This window comes from Trichechus manatus, unplaced genomic scaffold, assembly GCF_000243295.1.
Source record: "Trichechus manatus latirostris isolate Lorelei unplaced genomic scaffold, TriManLat1.0 scaffold00363, whole genome shotgun sequence".
NCBI classification, from domain to species: Eukaryota; Metazoa; Chordata; class Mammalia; order Sirenia; family Trichechidae; genus Trichechus; species Trichechus manatus.
This window is the reverse complement of record NW_004444299.1, coordinates 437,930-453,345: the sequence shown is the minus strand read 5'-3', so window position 1 is coordinate 453,345 and position 15,416 is coordinate 437,930. Positions and strand designations below refer to the sequence as shown.

The following is a 15,416-nucleotide window of genomic DNA, read 5'->3' as shown; positions in this document are numbered from 1 at the left end:
GGACCTTCCTCCAGAGCTGACAAAGTGAGAAAGCCTTCTCCTGGAGCTGATGCCCTGAATTTGGACTTGTAGCCTACTGGACTGTGAGAGAATAAATTTCTCTTTGTTAAAACCATCCACTTTTGGTATTTCTGTTAGAGCAGCACTAGATGACTAAGACAGGGGTTAATGTTCTGTTTATTATCTAGGGGCTGGTTGCACCGTTGTGAAAACTTACACAACTATACATTTTTGATATTACTGTTGTGAGTTGCCAGAGTCAGCTCCAACTCACAATGACCTTATGTACAACAGAACGAAATGCCACCTGGTCTTGCCCAGTCGTCATCATCACTGGTGTATCTGAGCCCATTGTTGTGGCCATTGTGTCAGCCCATCTCATGGAGGGTTTCCCTCATTTTCTCTGACCGCACACTCTACCAACCATGACGTCCTTTTCTAGTGATTGGTCTTTCCTGATGATGTGTCCAAAGCAAGTGAGCTGAAGTTTCACCATTCTCCCTCCTAAAGAACATTTTGGTCGTATGTTTTCTAAGACTGATTTAATCATTCTTCTGGCAGGCCATGGTATATTCTTCTCCAACACCACAACTGAAAGCATCAGTTCTTCTGTCTTCCTTTTCCACTGTCCATGCATATGAGGATATTAAAAAACCATGGCTTGGGTCAGGCACACGTTAATCATCAGAGTGACATTTTTGCTTTCTATGATTTGATATACTTGTCTATATGTGTCTGTGTGTGTGTGTGTATATATATATATAATATATAAAACAGCTCAAAATATCTATTCTAAAAAATAACAAATGTAGGTTGAGTGTGGGAGTGTGCTCATCATCAGGGGCTCTGTGCTCCCTTCTTCTGTTTGGGGCAGGGCGTGGACCAAGAGGGGTGGATGGGGGTCGTTAGGCATGAGGAATTGGTACCCAACCTTCCTGCCATCAAGAGCCTTTGCAATGTTCTCAGTGCACCTTTGGGTATGGGAAGGAGGACTGTTTGCATTTATCAGATATTCACCCAAGAAGGCTGCTTCCCCCGCCGTTTGAGGTGGCATACAGTGGGGTCAGGGAAGCACATGGAGGCTGCTGCAGTCATTGGGGCGGAGCATGGAATGACCGAAATAGAGGAAACGGCATCAGGATGCAGAGAAGTGGGCACATTAAATATACATGTGGAAGGTGGGCCCACTAGGCTTGGTAGTGGACTGTGTGTGTGGAGGTCCTGAGTCAACCGATTCGAGTTAACACATTCAAGTGGCAGGTGTCAGAGAACTCTTGGTAAGCAACAGCTCCTAGAGGGGATTCAAAGAAATAATCCCTGTTCACCACAATGAGGTACCCAGAGCAGTTGGGTATGGAAGGTGGGATGTCTAAAGAGATCCGTGCTGAAGACACAGGTTGGTGTTAGTGTGCAAAGTGACCAGTGACCTGATGGCCTTCCTTTGCCCAGAGGAGAAGTAGAGGAGAGTGCTTAAGTGAAAAACCATTTCCACCAAGGCAGGAATCCATAAAAAGAACATGGTGCTAAGTGCATAAGGAGAAGATCGTATGAGAAGGAACGTGGAGTACTTGAGGGATGCTGCGGAGACCAGACTGACCAGGAGGTTCCATCCAAGTTCCTGAGAGTGTGACAGGCAATTCGGTTTATCCTGAATGCATAGGTAAGAGCCAGGACATCACATGCTTGGGAAAGATCAAGATCCCAGGAGCGCTGTGCAGGATGGAAAGAGAAGACCTGAGAAATGGAGAGTGGTCAGGAGTCGTTTCCAACCCTCTGACTGATGAAGTGGCTGTGGTGTTTAATGGACCGGTGGAAATGTGGGTGAATAGGACACGCCTTTCACAACCCTTATGCATAACATGCCAAGAAGTGTTGAGCTTGTTGTACTACTTCCAGTGATGAAGTACAAAGAGCTATGTCTCTCATTAATGCTGATGAAAGGGAGTGTGTTTCACATTTGTTAGAAGACTGTGCTGCTTTTCAAGTCACTGTGACAGATTATCTTCTGAATTTTTCTGCGGGCCCTCATGTTCCCAGTGGCAGGGCTTTGCTAAATTTGGGGTGCGAGCTGATCTTGAGAAAACTGCAGAGTCACGCTCTTTCTGAGGACTGGAGTATGGAGTAGCAGCCTGTCACAAAGGCACATCGGGCTGGTGGCCGCCTTGGTCAAAGTGCGTGTTCTACTCCAAGAATAATGAACTTGACGGTGTTCCCCGAGTAATGGGAGAGGCAGCTGCTAAATGTTGTAAGATCAAAGAGAAAGTCTACTATGGGAAGGCTTAGCCAGAGCCAAAGTGAGCATGCAAACTGATTTAGGGGTGTCTGGGGATGTAGGAAGATGAGCAACAGAAGAGGAAAATGTGGAATGGAAAGGACTCCAGCTGGTAAATGTCCCAGAGGCATCTCAGCCTTGGGTGGGCTACCTGAGAAAGTCCACCCTCAGGAAATGCACCTTCTCTGAGGTCACTGGCACAGATCTGGTGTTGTTAGCATCAGCCCCACAAGGCCCCTCAGCCTGGACCCTGCACTGTGCCCCATCTGGTTGGACACCCCCATCTGATAGTCTGTGCCTGGAATGCCACTATTCTTGGCTGTGACCATTCCTTGCCCAACCCCAACCAACCAACCTCTCCACCTGCCTCATGCTCCCCATCTCACACTTGCTGTGCATAATTCCTGTGTCTGTTTCTTCCTTACAAAGAAAACAGGCATGCTACCTTGGTGGCACTGTGGTGCAATGAATCGTTTTCATATGGTCTGCTAAGTTCCAGAGAATGATTGGCTGGAACTATGCAAATTGACTGACTTATGGTCGACTGATGGGATTGTTCAGTTTACTGTGCAAATTGAGCGTTTGTGGTCTACCCAGGGGTTTGGTCAGTGGCTGTGTTGGGAGGGCTATGACTTGAAATTGACAAGGAGTAGGCTTACATAAAGGCCAGTTGCACTGAAGTGCGGGAGGCCACTTCATTACCATCAAGAAGAAGAGTCTGAAGTGGATTGGGTCGTTTGGACCAAGGACCCAGGGCCTCTGCACCGAGAACCTCCTAGACCCAGAAGAAAGAGTAAACCCTGAAGACGGCACAAGACAGTGAGAAGCAGTGTGAGCCCAGTAGCTTGGATGCGAGAGAGCCCTACAGGCCCGGGTAGCATGGCAGGAGTTGGCAGCGGAGGCCGGCGAGGTCCAGCTGCAGAGCAGAAGTCTCAGGAGCCATGCAGGCCCCACTACAGCATGGTGGTAGCGGCTGTGTTGGGCTTGCTGACACATGGATGGAGAGCCTCCTTCAGGCAGGAGTCTTGCTGGCAGAGCTAAAAGAGCTGTAACACTTCTTTGTGCAAGGCACGAGAGGCCTGAGTGTGCCCTGTGCAGGGGTTGCATGTCTCCCCTCCGGGACGCCTGCTCTTGTTCACCTGGGCTGTGGGTTACACGGGATCAGTTTGTCCTCTGGGGAATGTGGAGATTGAGTAACCAAGGTCAGCCACGAGGTGCTCCATGCCTCCTTGACTGACCCTCAGTAAAATCCTGGACACTAAGGCTCTGGGTGTCTCTGGTGGCCACCCTCCCCAGGTGTGTTATCCTCATAGCTGCTGAAGTAAGTACCATCCACACATCTCCCCTGGGAGGGTATGCTGGACTCTGGCACCTGGTCTCTCCTGGACTTGCCCCGTGTGCCTCTTCAGCTGCTGGCTTTATTCCGTGTCCTTCCACCACAACCTTGAGTGTAATGACCTCCCTGATCCCTGTGAGTCCTTCAGCAGATCCTCGAACCTAAGGGTGGTCTTGGAGTCCCTGGCCCGGCGAAGATTCCTGTGGCACCCACGTCCTGGGGGCACCACAGAGGTGACAATACAGCACCCTCAGCAAGCTGGCCACACTGACCCACACTCTGTTAGTTCATTAGATGTCCACTCTCAGCTCCAGGAACCCACAGATGACACAGCCTCCGTCCTGTCCTGTTGTCCAGCACCCGTGCGAGTGGGAGAAGGAAGACGGCATGTTAACATGTGTTCAGTGAGAGATGGGGAGCACTCAGAACGGAGGCAGGTGGCCTGTGGAGGCCACAACCTTGAAGGGGCTGGAAGCCAAGTTGGATGGACCACCGGGAGCCCACACAGCACTCTCAGGAGGGCTGGGGCACCAGGCTGGATATGCCAGCCCCCATCCTCTACCCTCACTCTCTAGCTATGACAGGGCAGGGGTGATGCCTTTCTCTCAAGAGCTTCGGTGGAACTAAGAGGCTCCTCATGTCTGCACTGGCCCCTCACCACCTTCAGCAAATGTTGTGACCCTGCTATTCCTGTGCCCAATGCTGTGGGATGAACATCGGCACAGAGGCTGCCTCCAGTGAGCCCGAGCCCACCCTCTTGGCCCGGGGTGGGGGGCTGGGATCTGGGGGGTGCCTTTGGTGGTCTGTGTTGAACATTCTGGGCTCTGCAGAGCGGCTGTAACATGCAGGCCTGGCAAGGAGTCGCTGAAGTGGGCCTGGAGACTCTGACTGAATGTGAATGTCCTTTATAGCAGCCCCTGGGTGAGGGTGTCCAGGGCCTAACCCGCCTGCCCCACCTGCCCCATGGGGCAATGTGATCTGTGCGGACACGCACGAGCCACAAAATATGCCCCTGTTAATGGTGGAAGGAGGGTTCACAGAAGAAAGCAGGGAGCTCGACCATGCAGGGGTACCCCCCAACCCCACTGTGACTTGGCTGAGGCTGTGCATCCAGGTTACATCTACAGTGGGGGCGATACCCCTGCCCAAGGGGGCTTTGTGGGGTTTATGAAATAGCTGTGTGTACATATGTATATACAGAGAGAGAGAAGGAGAGACAGAGAGAGGGAGAGAGAGAAAGGGAGAGAGAGGGAGAGGGAGAGACAGAGAGAGGGAGAGAGAGAGACAGAGAGAGGGAGAGACAGAGAGAGAGAGGGAGAGAGAGGGAGAGAGAGGGAGGGAGAGAGAGAGAGAGAGGGGCCGCCAGTGGTGGAGGTGAAAGTAGACTCAAGCACCCCACATTCTGTCCCAGTATGAAGAGATAATAAGCACCCCAGTAAAAACACCCGTTGCTGTCGAGTCCATTCCGACTCATAGCGACCTTATAGAACAGAGTAGAACAACCCCACGGGGTTTCAAGGAGATGCTGGTGGGCTCCAACTGCCCACCTGCCCACTGCGCCACCAGGGCTCTGTCCCAGTAAAAGGGCGCTAATAAAAACAACTTAATGATGTCCATCTTAGGTTCCTATAAACATAGGAAAAAGAATCAACTATTCTTGTTAAATAAGAAAAAGCTTCAATCTGAGTAGGAGCCTTAAGATCTCCTTGACATTTTCCTAGGGCCACAACATCCGTTAAAGTGAACAGGCCGCCAAAGACAGACAACAGCTGCGGGTGGTTTGAGAGCGAACGCTTGGTGACTCTACGCGGGGCGCTGTCTCCTCTACTAAATCCGGGCTTCTTGCAGGAAAGGTGCTTGAACACAAGCGTAGGTGTGTGAGGTGTGGTCCGTGCTGGTGAGACGTCTCCGGCACCTGCGTGCGCCCTTCACCTGCGCGCTCAGGTGCCCACCTCGGCGCCCCCGTGTTTAAAGGGTGACACGCCCCGGCCATCCCGCGCACCCCCCCCCCCCAGCAGGCGCAGCCCTACAGCTCTACTTACACCCTGACCGACCGTCCCGCGCCCACCCGAGCCGCGCACTCACGGTAGGCGCAGCCGTACAGCTCCACTCGCATCCCGATGCGGCCGTCCGGGTTCCAGGCCGCGGGCAGGAAGCGCACGTGCCGCGTCTCCACGGGCGGCCGCAGCCGGTGGAGCACCACGCTGTCCGCGTTCGCGTTCCCCCGGAAGCCCTGCGAGAGAGGGACAGGCTCAGCACCCGCGGCTCTCCCTAGCGGACCGTCCTCTCACTGCTCGTTAAAGCGGCGACCTCTGGGCCCTGACTGCTGTCTGCCCGACACCCTGGGCTGTCTCAGGCCAGCACAAGGTCAGGCTCGTGCTAAACAGAGAAGCCAGCTCTTGTGACAGCCTCTCCTCTGAGCAGTGTTCCCAGGTTCTGAGGCTCCTTATGGAAAGGCTGGTTTGAGTTTTATTAGCACCATTAAGCCTTCCATGAACCAAAGTGCCCTCTGCAAAGCTTGCTGTGATAAAGCACCCACCACATCAGCTTTATGCTTCATCTCTAGGTGATAAAGATTCGCCTTTGCCAATTCAGTGATGATTTCAGAGGATCTGTAACGGGAGGGAATCATGGATTCTGGTGCATGTGAGCTAGAAGGGCCCTTGGAGAACATTTCAGTCTAACGCCCTGGACTGCGGACCAGGGGGGACATGAGGAGGTTTGTGAGGTCAGGCAGGGGCCCCGTCCACTGGACCTGCCCAGGCTGGGCTTCTTTGCCCTACAGCTCAACGCAGGGTAGGCCAGGTGAGTCAGGTGAGCCAGGTGAGCCAGGTGAGCCAGGTGAGTCAGGTGAGCCAGGTGAGCCAGGTGAGCCAGGTGAGTCAGGTGAGCCAGGTGAGCCAGGTGAGCGAGACCCGAGACCCAGGCTACCTGAGAAGGGCTGTGCGTGTGCCTCCCGAGGAAAGGCTTCCTCCCAGCCCGAACGGCCTACTTCCCCAGGAGAGCGGAACAGGGGCGCTGGAGCCTCTCTCTGCTTCACGTCCAGCTTTCGACCAGCCGCCAGAGCATTCTTGGATTATACTATAGAACTGGCTGTTTTCTGAAGTGGTTGTGAAGTGAGGCCTGTGATCAGATTTCATGACTGCCCAGGTGAAAGGGCTGATCCTGCACAGGTTTCAGCTGCCAGGAGGCTCTCCCAGCGTGTGACGTAGATGTAACTTTTGTGCACTAACAAGCTAATTCAGGAAGGAATGTGATGCCGCAGACTTGGGGTGTGTGCACGTGTGTGTTTAACCTCTCCATCACAGACATGTGTTTTCCTTGACCATGTTGAACTTTTCCTGAGCCCTGTGATCCTGGGAAAGTGATGTCTGAAGAAATCCACCACCCTTTTATGTCCCGGGGAACTGCTCACTGCCAAGAACCCCTCCCCCAAATGACTTTGCTAAGACTCACAGATGCTCCATGTCTGCCTAGAAGAAGGCCAACAGACCCTCCAAACTCCCACTCTTTGCCTCATAAATGATTAGCTGAGATGCTTTTTGGAAAAAAATGCTTGTTAACCAAACTTTGTGTATTCTTCTCTCCTTCCCTGGGAATTTTTCCGGGTGTAAGGGTCACCAGGAACGGGCAGTGTTTTGTTCTGTTGTACGTCGGGTTGCTGAGTTGGAACTGACTCGCCGGCACCTGGCAGTGGCAAAGGGTCACCAGGAGTCAGAATCCCCTTGATGGCAACTAACAAGGTGGCGACTAACTTTCAGCTTTAAAACTATTAAAGTTGTGGTATAAGTGATTCACTTCAAACTTAAAAAGATAGTGAAGACAATGAAGGTTTAAATTCTGGTCATCTCATCAAAAAGCAAGAAAATACATTCTATTAGAATGCTTTGCTGGTATTTGTCACTTCTGTGGTTTTCTGTAGACCTTTAGGATTGCTCTAAGAGGTGCCTTTCAACTCCCTATTTTAAGTATTAATTTCCCAAGCATTATAATACAAAAGCTCCATTAAGATAGCATTGATTTAACATTAAAATTTCAAATGAAAACGCCATTCTTGTTGTCATTGCAATCATCCTAACAATTGTCTAGTCTTGAATCAAACCTCTGGGCTGTGCATTAGGGATCACCAACTGTGTGTTAATTACCTCCACACTCTGTTCATAATGGATCCAGTCCTGTAACTCAATGAACAAAGAGCCTTTTGGAGTGTGCAAATCCCTTTTTTTTAAAGTCAATTGAATGTCTAATAGTTTTCCCAGGTGGAAATTTAGATTTGAATTTTAGAAAAATAATCAAAATCAACAAATGTTTTCAATATTCATGACATTGTTCTTATCCTGAAAATAAGGAGTTCAGGTACCTTGGATGAAGAATTCAATCAGCCCTTTCTGAATCTTTCCAGTCAAGAGACAGAAATCCAAGCTTTGGTTCTGGAAGCTCCTTACTTATTGCTATGGATTGATTTGTGTCCCCCGAAAGATATGTTAAAGTCCTAATCCCTGGTACGCATGTAGGTGACCTTGTTTGGAAGTAGGGTCTTTGACGATGTGATAGGTCACACTGAAGTAGGCTGGGTCTTAATCCCAACTGAGGGGTGTCCTTATCAAAGAAGAGACACAGAGGGAAGGACAGTATGTGGAGATGCATCTGTAAGCCAGGGACTGCCTGGGGCTACCAGAAGTCCAGAGACAAGGAAGGAAATTTCTCTAGCGCCTTTGCAGAGAACACAGCCCCGCCCACACCCTGATTTTAGACTCAGCCTCCAGAACTGTGAGAACAAATCTGTGTTCCCATAAGGCATCGAGTTTATGGTACTTTGCTAAGGTGGCCACAGGGAACCAATTCCCCTCTTATTTGGTGGATGGCCCCACATCTTCCTGTGACCCTTACAGTTCTCCCCTTGCTAGGCTGGGAGAGGCTGGGAAGGCTGCTACACCCCTCCCGCTCTGTGCCTTAGCGGCAAGCGTTCCTCACCAAGCACTGATAGTTTATGTACAGCAAAGGGAGATTCTGGCCCTCACAGCACTCCTGTTAAACTCTGTTGTCAACATTGTTGTTAGCTGCTGTTGACTGATGGCGACCCCATGCACAACAGAAGAGAATGCTGCCTGGTCGTGCGCCATCCCCATGAGCAGATGCTGATGAGACCATTGTGATCCATAAGGTTTGTATTGGCTGATTTTCAGAAGTAGACAGCCAGGCCTTTCTTCCTAGTCTGTTTATTCTGGAAGCTCTGCTAAAACCTGTTCAGCGTCACAGCAACACACAAGCCTCCACTGACAGATGAGTGGTGGCCACACATGAGGTGCATTGGCTGGGAATGGAACCCAGGTCTCCTGCACCAAAGGTGAGAATTCTACCGTCGACATTAACCATCTCTTTACTCTAGATGTTTTAGAACCAAAAAATAAAATAATATGCGTACTGGGTTGGGGTGCTGCACTTTCAATTCTGGTATACTCTGATCACATAATGACAGTTTCACTGAACGCCAAATAAAGAGACTCCCTGATTTAGTGATAGTGAAATTTGGAGCACAAAGAACGGAGGCTTCCTTTATCATCTCCCACCCTGTGACAAGCTGTGCGACTCAGCAGAAATGCAGGTGGCATCCCTGAGTAACCCCAGCCCGACCTCAGAGAACAACCACCTTTGGGACCAGAGGGCAGAGCCCATGGGTCCCCAAGGAACTCCCTCCATGTAGACAAACAGGACCACAGACCAAGAAAACTGGACAGCGGAGTTCTGGTGCATCCAGGAGCTATCAGTGCCTTCTCCACAGTCCCTAACAGACGAGGACTGTCCATCCACATCTGTGAGCAGGGCCCGGGAGATCTTCCTAGAAAGATCCACTTGGGAGACCTGTGAGCCTGAGGAGTGATGAGTAGACTCGCCGCAGCCTCGGTTTCTGCGTCTGTAAGTGGGGTCCTCGGAGAACTGAGGGGTGATGCTGTCGAGCACTGCCGGGGGTACTGCCGGCCGTCACCACCCTGCCATCTGCGATGATGCCCATTGCTGGTGTTGGTGTACTGTTCTGACCTCATCGGTCAGACTCTGGACAGTGCTGACTTTATTGGGTTTAATATCCAAGACATCTGTTTAAAGAGCTAAGATACAAATAGCAGCTCCTATGACCAAAGCATTATAATTCAACATTGTTATTACATTCAAATTTTATTTAAATGACACTCACAATATATATATTTTTTTAACTTCAGGAAACATAGATCCAGAAGATCTGCCCCGGCAAGCTGACGCCAAATTCTGGAAACTAAGCTTCTGTTTGCTGGGATTAGAGGGCCAAACAGTACAATGGGTCTCTAAGCTGTTGATGGGGCCCTAGTGGCGCAGTGGTTAAGAGCTTGGCTGCCAGCCAAAAAGGTCAGCAGTTCCAATCCACTAGCCGCTCCTTAGAAACCTTACCACGCAGGTCTACTCTGTCCTACAGGGTTGCTGTGAATCGGACTTGACTAGATGGCAGTGGAGTTTTTTTCAAGCTGTTATGTTAATGTTATGTTAATAGAGCTAAACAGCTGATATCTTAGTTACCTAGGACTACTTTAAAAAAAACAGGAATTTATTTTCTCACAGTTCAGGGGGTTAGAATTCCAGATTCAGGGTCTGGGCCTTGTCCATCCTTCCGTGGCCTCTCTTCTGGTTTCTGGTGTCTGCCGGCAATCCTTGGCGTTCCTTGGCATCTGTCTTCCCTCGGTGTGTCTCTGGGTCTATGCTGGTCTTTTTACAAAACATCACTCGGAAGTGATTGGGTTTAGGGCCACCCTACTGTGGAATGGCTTCATTAGCATTAAAAAACAAAACAAAACAAAAAATCCTTACTTCCATACTGGGTCATATTTACAGGTTCAGGGTTAGGATTCCAACATAACTTTCTGAGGGACACAATTTAATCTGTAACACCATTCCCCCACCATTCTTGAGGCAACATTTAAACCTACATTTGAACTGACTAAATAGAATGCAGAATCCGTATAGCTTTCACCCAGATACCTAGAATGGCTCACTGTTAACACTTGGCCATGTTTACTGTTTCTGTGTACACAAGTGTGCACACGCACACACTCACATATGCACACATATGCACATACACTCTGCACACATCAGTTCACATGCATGTGGGCATATGCACACACAGAGGCATATCTACTCATACATGCACATGTGTGGATACAACACGCAATACACGCACACGCACACATGTAATTGGTTGTTGTTGGACCACTTGAGAACAGTTATAGGCATCACGGTTCCTTGCCCCCAAATTCAGTGCACGTCTCCTCATCTCCTAAAAACAGGGACCTTCTCCCAAATCACTACAACACCGAGGACACCAATTTAACAATAACACTAGTGTTCAGCCCATGTTTAAATATCTCCCTTGAATGTGGGATAGTCCCCCACCTCGCCTTTTTTATTTTTTTGAAGCGTCTACGACAGCCGACTCATGGGACGTGGCACACTATGGATTTGTCTGGTATTTACATGGATTACCTCGTATTAAAGTCAGGTTGCCGAGTTCTGTCAACAACTCTACAGGGTGAGGTTGTGGGCTGCGCACTCCAGCCCACCAGGCTCATGGTCTCAGTCCTGCTGCTACTGTGACATCACTTTTGGTCGCTTGGTTAGGGGAGTGACTTTTCCCTTTGCAACTGACCAGTGAAGTGTGATTTGATTCTCTGAGCTCATGTGAACATCCTGTTCCAGCAAACATTTCATGCAAAGGTTTCAGCACCTGTTTATGATCCTTGCTTGAATCAGTGTTCACACTGGGCTTAGAAAATGGTGATCCACTAATATTAGCCTTCTCTCAGATGGAGTATTGATGTTCTTCTGTTTAGAAGAACTTCCTCTCCCCTTCTCTCTCTCTTTCTCTTTCATTTTCAGAAGCTGGTGGGTTAATAGCTCCCATGTAATCCGTTACAGTTGCTACACTTTTTCATGCTCAAACCGTTCCAAGTTTGAACGAGGGAGAGCCCCTTCAGGTCAGCCCCTGTGACAGGGCCCCATGGGTACCCAGTGCTTCCTTGTTTGCTTCTGCTACAAGATGCTCCCAGCCCAGCTTGTCCTTCCCTACCCCTGCTGGAACCAGCCACTTCCCCAAGGAGCCCTGGTTCCTTTTAAAACCCACATTCTGGTGCTCTGCCATCTATTTTAATATTTCATGAAGAGTAGGAGACAAAGACATTATTTTATAAAGCTCCTGAAATCCTTTAACAAAATAAATATTTGATGTATTTACATGTGCTTTAAATATATCCATATGCCACGTTATAATAACACAAACACTGCTTGTATGAATTTTAAACAATTGCATTTTGTAAGTTATATCTAACTATAATTATTCCTTAAGTGACCAGCCAGAACAATGACTATTTCTAGATAGAGACATTAAGTGGAATAAGTTCTGGGGACCCTGGTGATATAGTATCTGGGCTTACTAGTGTAAAGGTCTTATCTCTTCCCCTAGAATAATGCTTATCTTTAAAAAATGAAACACGGAGAGTCTAATAAACCATATATTCATATCTGGCTTTGAATTATCCAGAATACACGTGGAGTCTCGCGAATATAGCAGCTGTGAAGGAGAGAACAGACACAAAGGCCCGTTCTTCCTTTATTTCCTCAAATCCAAAACATGACGTTTTTATAAAAATAGGAATAAGCTTCTTCTCTGAAAGCATTCTGGCTTTGACAACCCTTCTAACAGCTGAAGTCTGACCCAGGGAAGTCACCACTGGGTAAGGCTGCTTTGAGCAAAGTCGAGGTTCAGCGTGGGGGTGAGGGACCACGGACTGCAATTCCGAGTCTCCCTCTCTGACAGACACTTGGCTGTGGGAGGTGTCTTGGTAAAGCAGGATGGAAGGGCCCACTGAACGATGGTATGAGGGCCAGCGAGTACAGTACTGACCACCTTAGCCACTCATGTAAAGAGATGAGGAAACCTCCACTCTATTGGGAGACAGAATTGATTTGTAATACAGATAGCCAACAATAGCTTTAAAAGCTTCACAATCACTTTTTAATTCACTAATCAGAAGTGATTACTGTTTGATAAAATATTATTTGGCTATGTATAAAAGTGACTTAAGGTGGGATTTTATGTCTGTTCATTTTCTACAAATGGTTTTTGAAACAATACATTTACGAATTAATAACCAGTACTAAAACTAGCAAAAACCAGTTGCCACGGAGTTAACTCTGACTCATGGTGACGCCGTACGTGTCGGAGCAGAACTGTGCTTCATAGGTTTCCCGATGGCTGATTTTTTTAGAAGCAGATTGCCAGGCCTTTCTTCTGAGGTGCCTCTGGTGGACTTGAACCTCCAGCTTTTTCCTTAGCAGCCGAGCACCTTGGCCATTTGCACCACTGAGGGATTCCAATTAATACAAAGATTAGTCGGATCCCTATTTCACTTTGTTTGTGGTAAAATCTAAACAACCAAATCTAATATTAAAGCTCAGGATATCTAAATAATCTTGGCTTTTCTACATAATTTAACTTCAAAACAGGAGCAAGAAAGAATTATATTGTTCGTGGGTCGTTTAGAGCATCTCCGGAATAATTTAACCCGCTACATTTTTGGTTGAGGATATGTGTCCAGATAGATGATCACACCCCAAGGTACCTTTTGTCAATGAGATGTTTATTGACAGCAATTAATTTTAAGAAATCACTTAGCCCTTGCCGTCATCTGTTTAAAGAGTTAAACTTTCCCCGTCTGAGGTGTGTTTGTCTTCAAAGAGCATTTGAGTCGAAAATGCGAAAATGCGAGTGATGCTCACTTAGGATGTGAATTAAATCACAGGTGGTTCTCAGTGTTTGTTCTGATAAACGTGACCCTGACTAGTAATCAGAGTCACACGTGATTTCATTTAATGCTCAAGGAAAGGTTGGAGAAAGCGTGTGTTAAACTCACGAAATACTCAGCATTGTCAGAATTGTCACCGACAGCACCCCTAGAGGGACTCTCCTCCCCCCACCCGCTGGACCCTGCTGTGAGCTGCACTAGGCAGAAGGTACAATGCCATTTTCTCAACTTTGCATTCCCACCAGCAATGGGCAACAGTTCCAGTTTCCTCACGTCCTTGCCAACATTGTCATTTTCTGGGTTTTTTTGTTTTGTTTTGTCTTTTTTATCATAGTCATCCTAGTGGGAGTAAAGTGGTATGTCACTGTGCTTTTGATTTGCATCTTCCTTACGGCTAAAGATGTTGAATATCTTTTCGTGCGTTTCTTGGCCATGTTAATATCCTCTTTGGTCAAATGTCTGTTCAAGGCCTTTGCCCATTTTTCAGTTGGGTTACTTTTTGTTGTTAAGTTGTAGAAGTTTTACATATATTTTGGATATTAGACCTATATAGGATATATGGTTTCTGAAAATTTTCTCCAAATTGCTAGGTTGTCTTTTCACTTTTTTGATAAAATCTTTGATGAACAAAAGTGTTTAATTTTTACAAGGTTCCATTTATTTATTTTGTCTTTTGCTGTTCTTGTTTTTGTTATTATATCACATAATCCATCATTAAAATCTAGGCTGGATAGCCACACCCCTATATTTTCTTCCAATAATTTTGCTGATGTGGTATCACTCAAAATGAGAAGAAACAGCTGCAAACATCCATTAATAATCTGAACATGGAAAGTATGGAGTATGAATTTAAGAAAATTGGAAATTGTCAAAAATGAAATAGAATGCCTGAATATCCATATCCTAGGCATCAGCGAGCTGCAGTGGACTGGTATTGGACATTCTGAATCTGACAATCGCATGGTCTACTATGCCAGGAATGACAAAATGAAGAGGAGTGCCTGTGCATTCACCCTTAAAAAGAACATTTCAAGATCTCTCCTGAAGTACAACGCTGTCCCTGATAGGACAGTATCCATACACCTCCAAGGAAGACCAGTTAATATGACTGTTATTTAAACTTACCCACCAACCACTAATGCCAAAAATGAAGAAATGGAAGATTTTAACCAACTTCTGCAGTCTGAAATTGATCAAACATACAATCAAGATGCATTGATAATTACTGTTGATTGGAACGCAAAAGTCGGAAACAAAGAAGAAGGATCAGTAGTTGGAAAATATGGCCTTGGTGATAGAAATTATGCTGGAGATCACATGATAGAAGTTTGCAAGACCAATGAACTATTCTTCAGAAATATCTTTTTTCAACAACATAAACAGCGACTATACAAGTGGACCTTCCTAGATGAAATACACAGAAATCAAATCAAGTACATCTGTGCAAAGAGATGATAGACAGGCTTAATATCATCAGTCAGAACAAGGCCATGGGCCAACCGTGGAACAGGTGATCAATTGCTCATCTGCAAGTTCAAGCTGAAACTGAAGAAAATTACGACAAGTCCATGAGAGCCAAGATACAACCATGAGAACATCCCACCTGAATTTAGAGACCACCTCAAGAATAGCTGTGATGCATTGAACACTAATGACTGAAGACCAGACGAGTTGTAGGATGACATCAAGGACATCACACATGAAGAAAGCAAAGGTCATTAAAAAAAACAGGAAAGAAAGAAAAGACCAAAATGGATGTCAGAAGAGACTCCGAAACTTGCTCTTGAACATAGCTAAAGTGAATGGAAGAAATGGTAAAGTAAAAGATCTGAACAGAAGATCTCAAATGGCGGCTTGACAAGTTGCTGTTGTTAGGTGCCGTCGAGTTGATTCCGACTCATAGTGACCCTATGCACAAACAAAAGAAACCCTGCCTGGTTCTGTGCCATCCTCATAATTGTTGTTATGCTTGAGCCCATTG

At 47.3% G+C, this 15,416-nt stretch overlaps 1 protein-coding gene across 1 annotated transcript in view; it reads right to left on the bottom strand.

Annotated features, from left to right (window-relative positions):
• LOC101353375 (contactin-associated protein-like 4) overlaps positions 1-15,416 on the bottom strand; it is a 166,077-nt gene that overhangs the window by 97,199 nt on the left and 53,462 nt on the right. Inside the window, exon 3 of the mRNA XM_012559890.2 lies at positions 5,663-5,841. Within this exon, the coding sequence (XP_012415344.2) occupies positions 5,663-5,841 (179 nt within the window). The remainder of the gene's footprint in view (positions 1-5,662; positions 5,842-15,416) is intronic.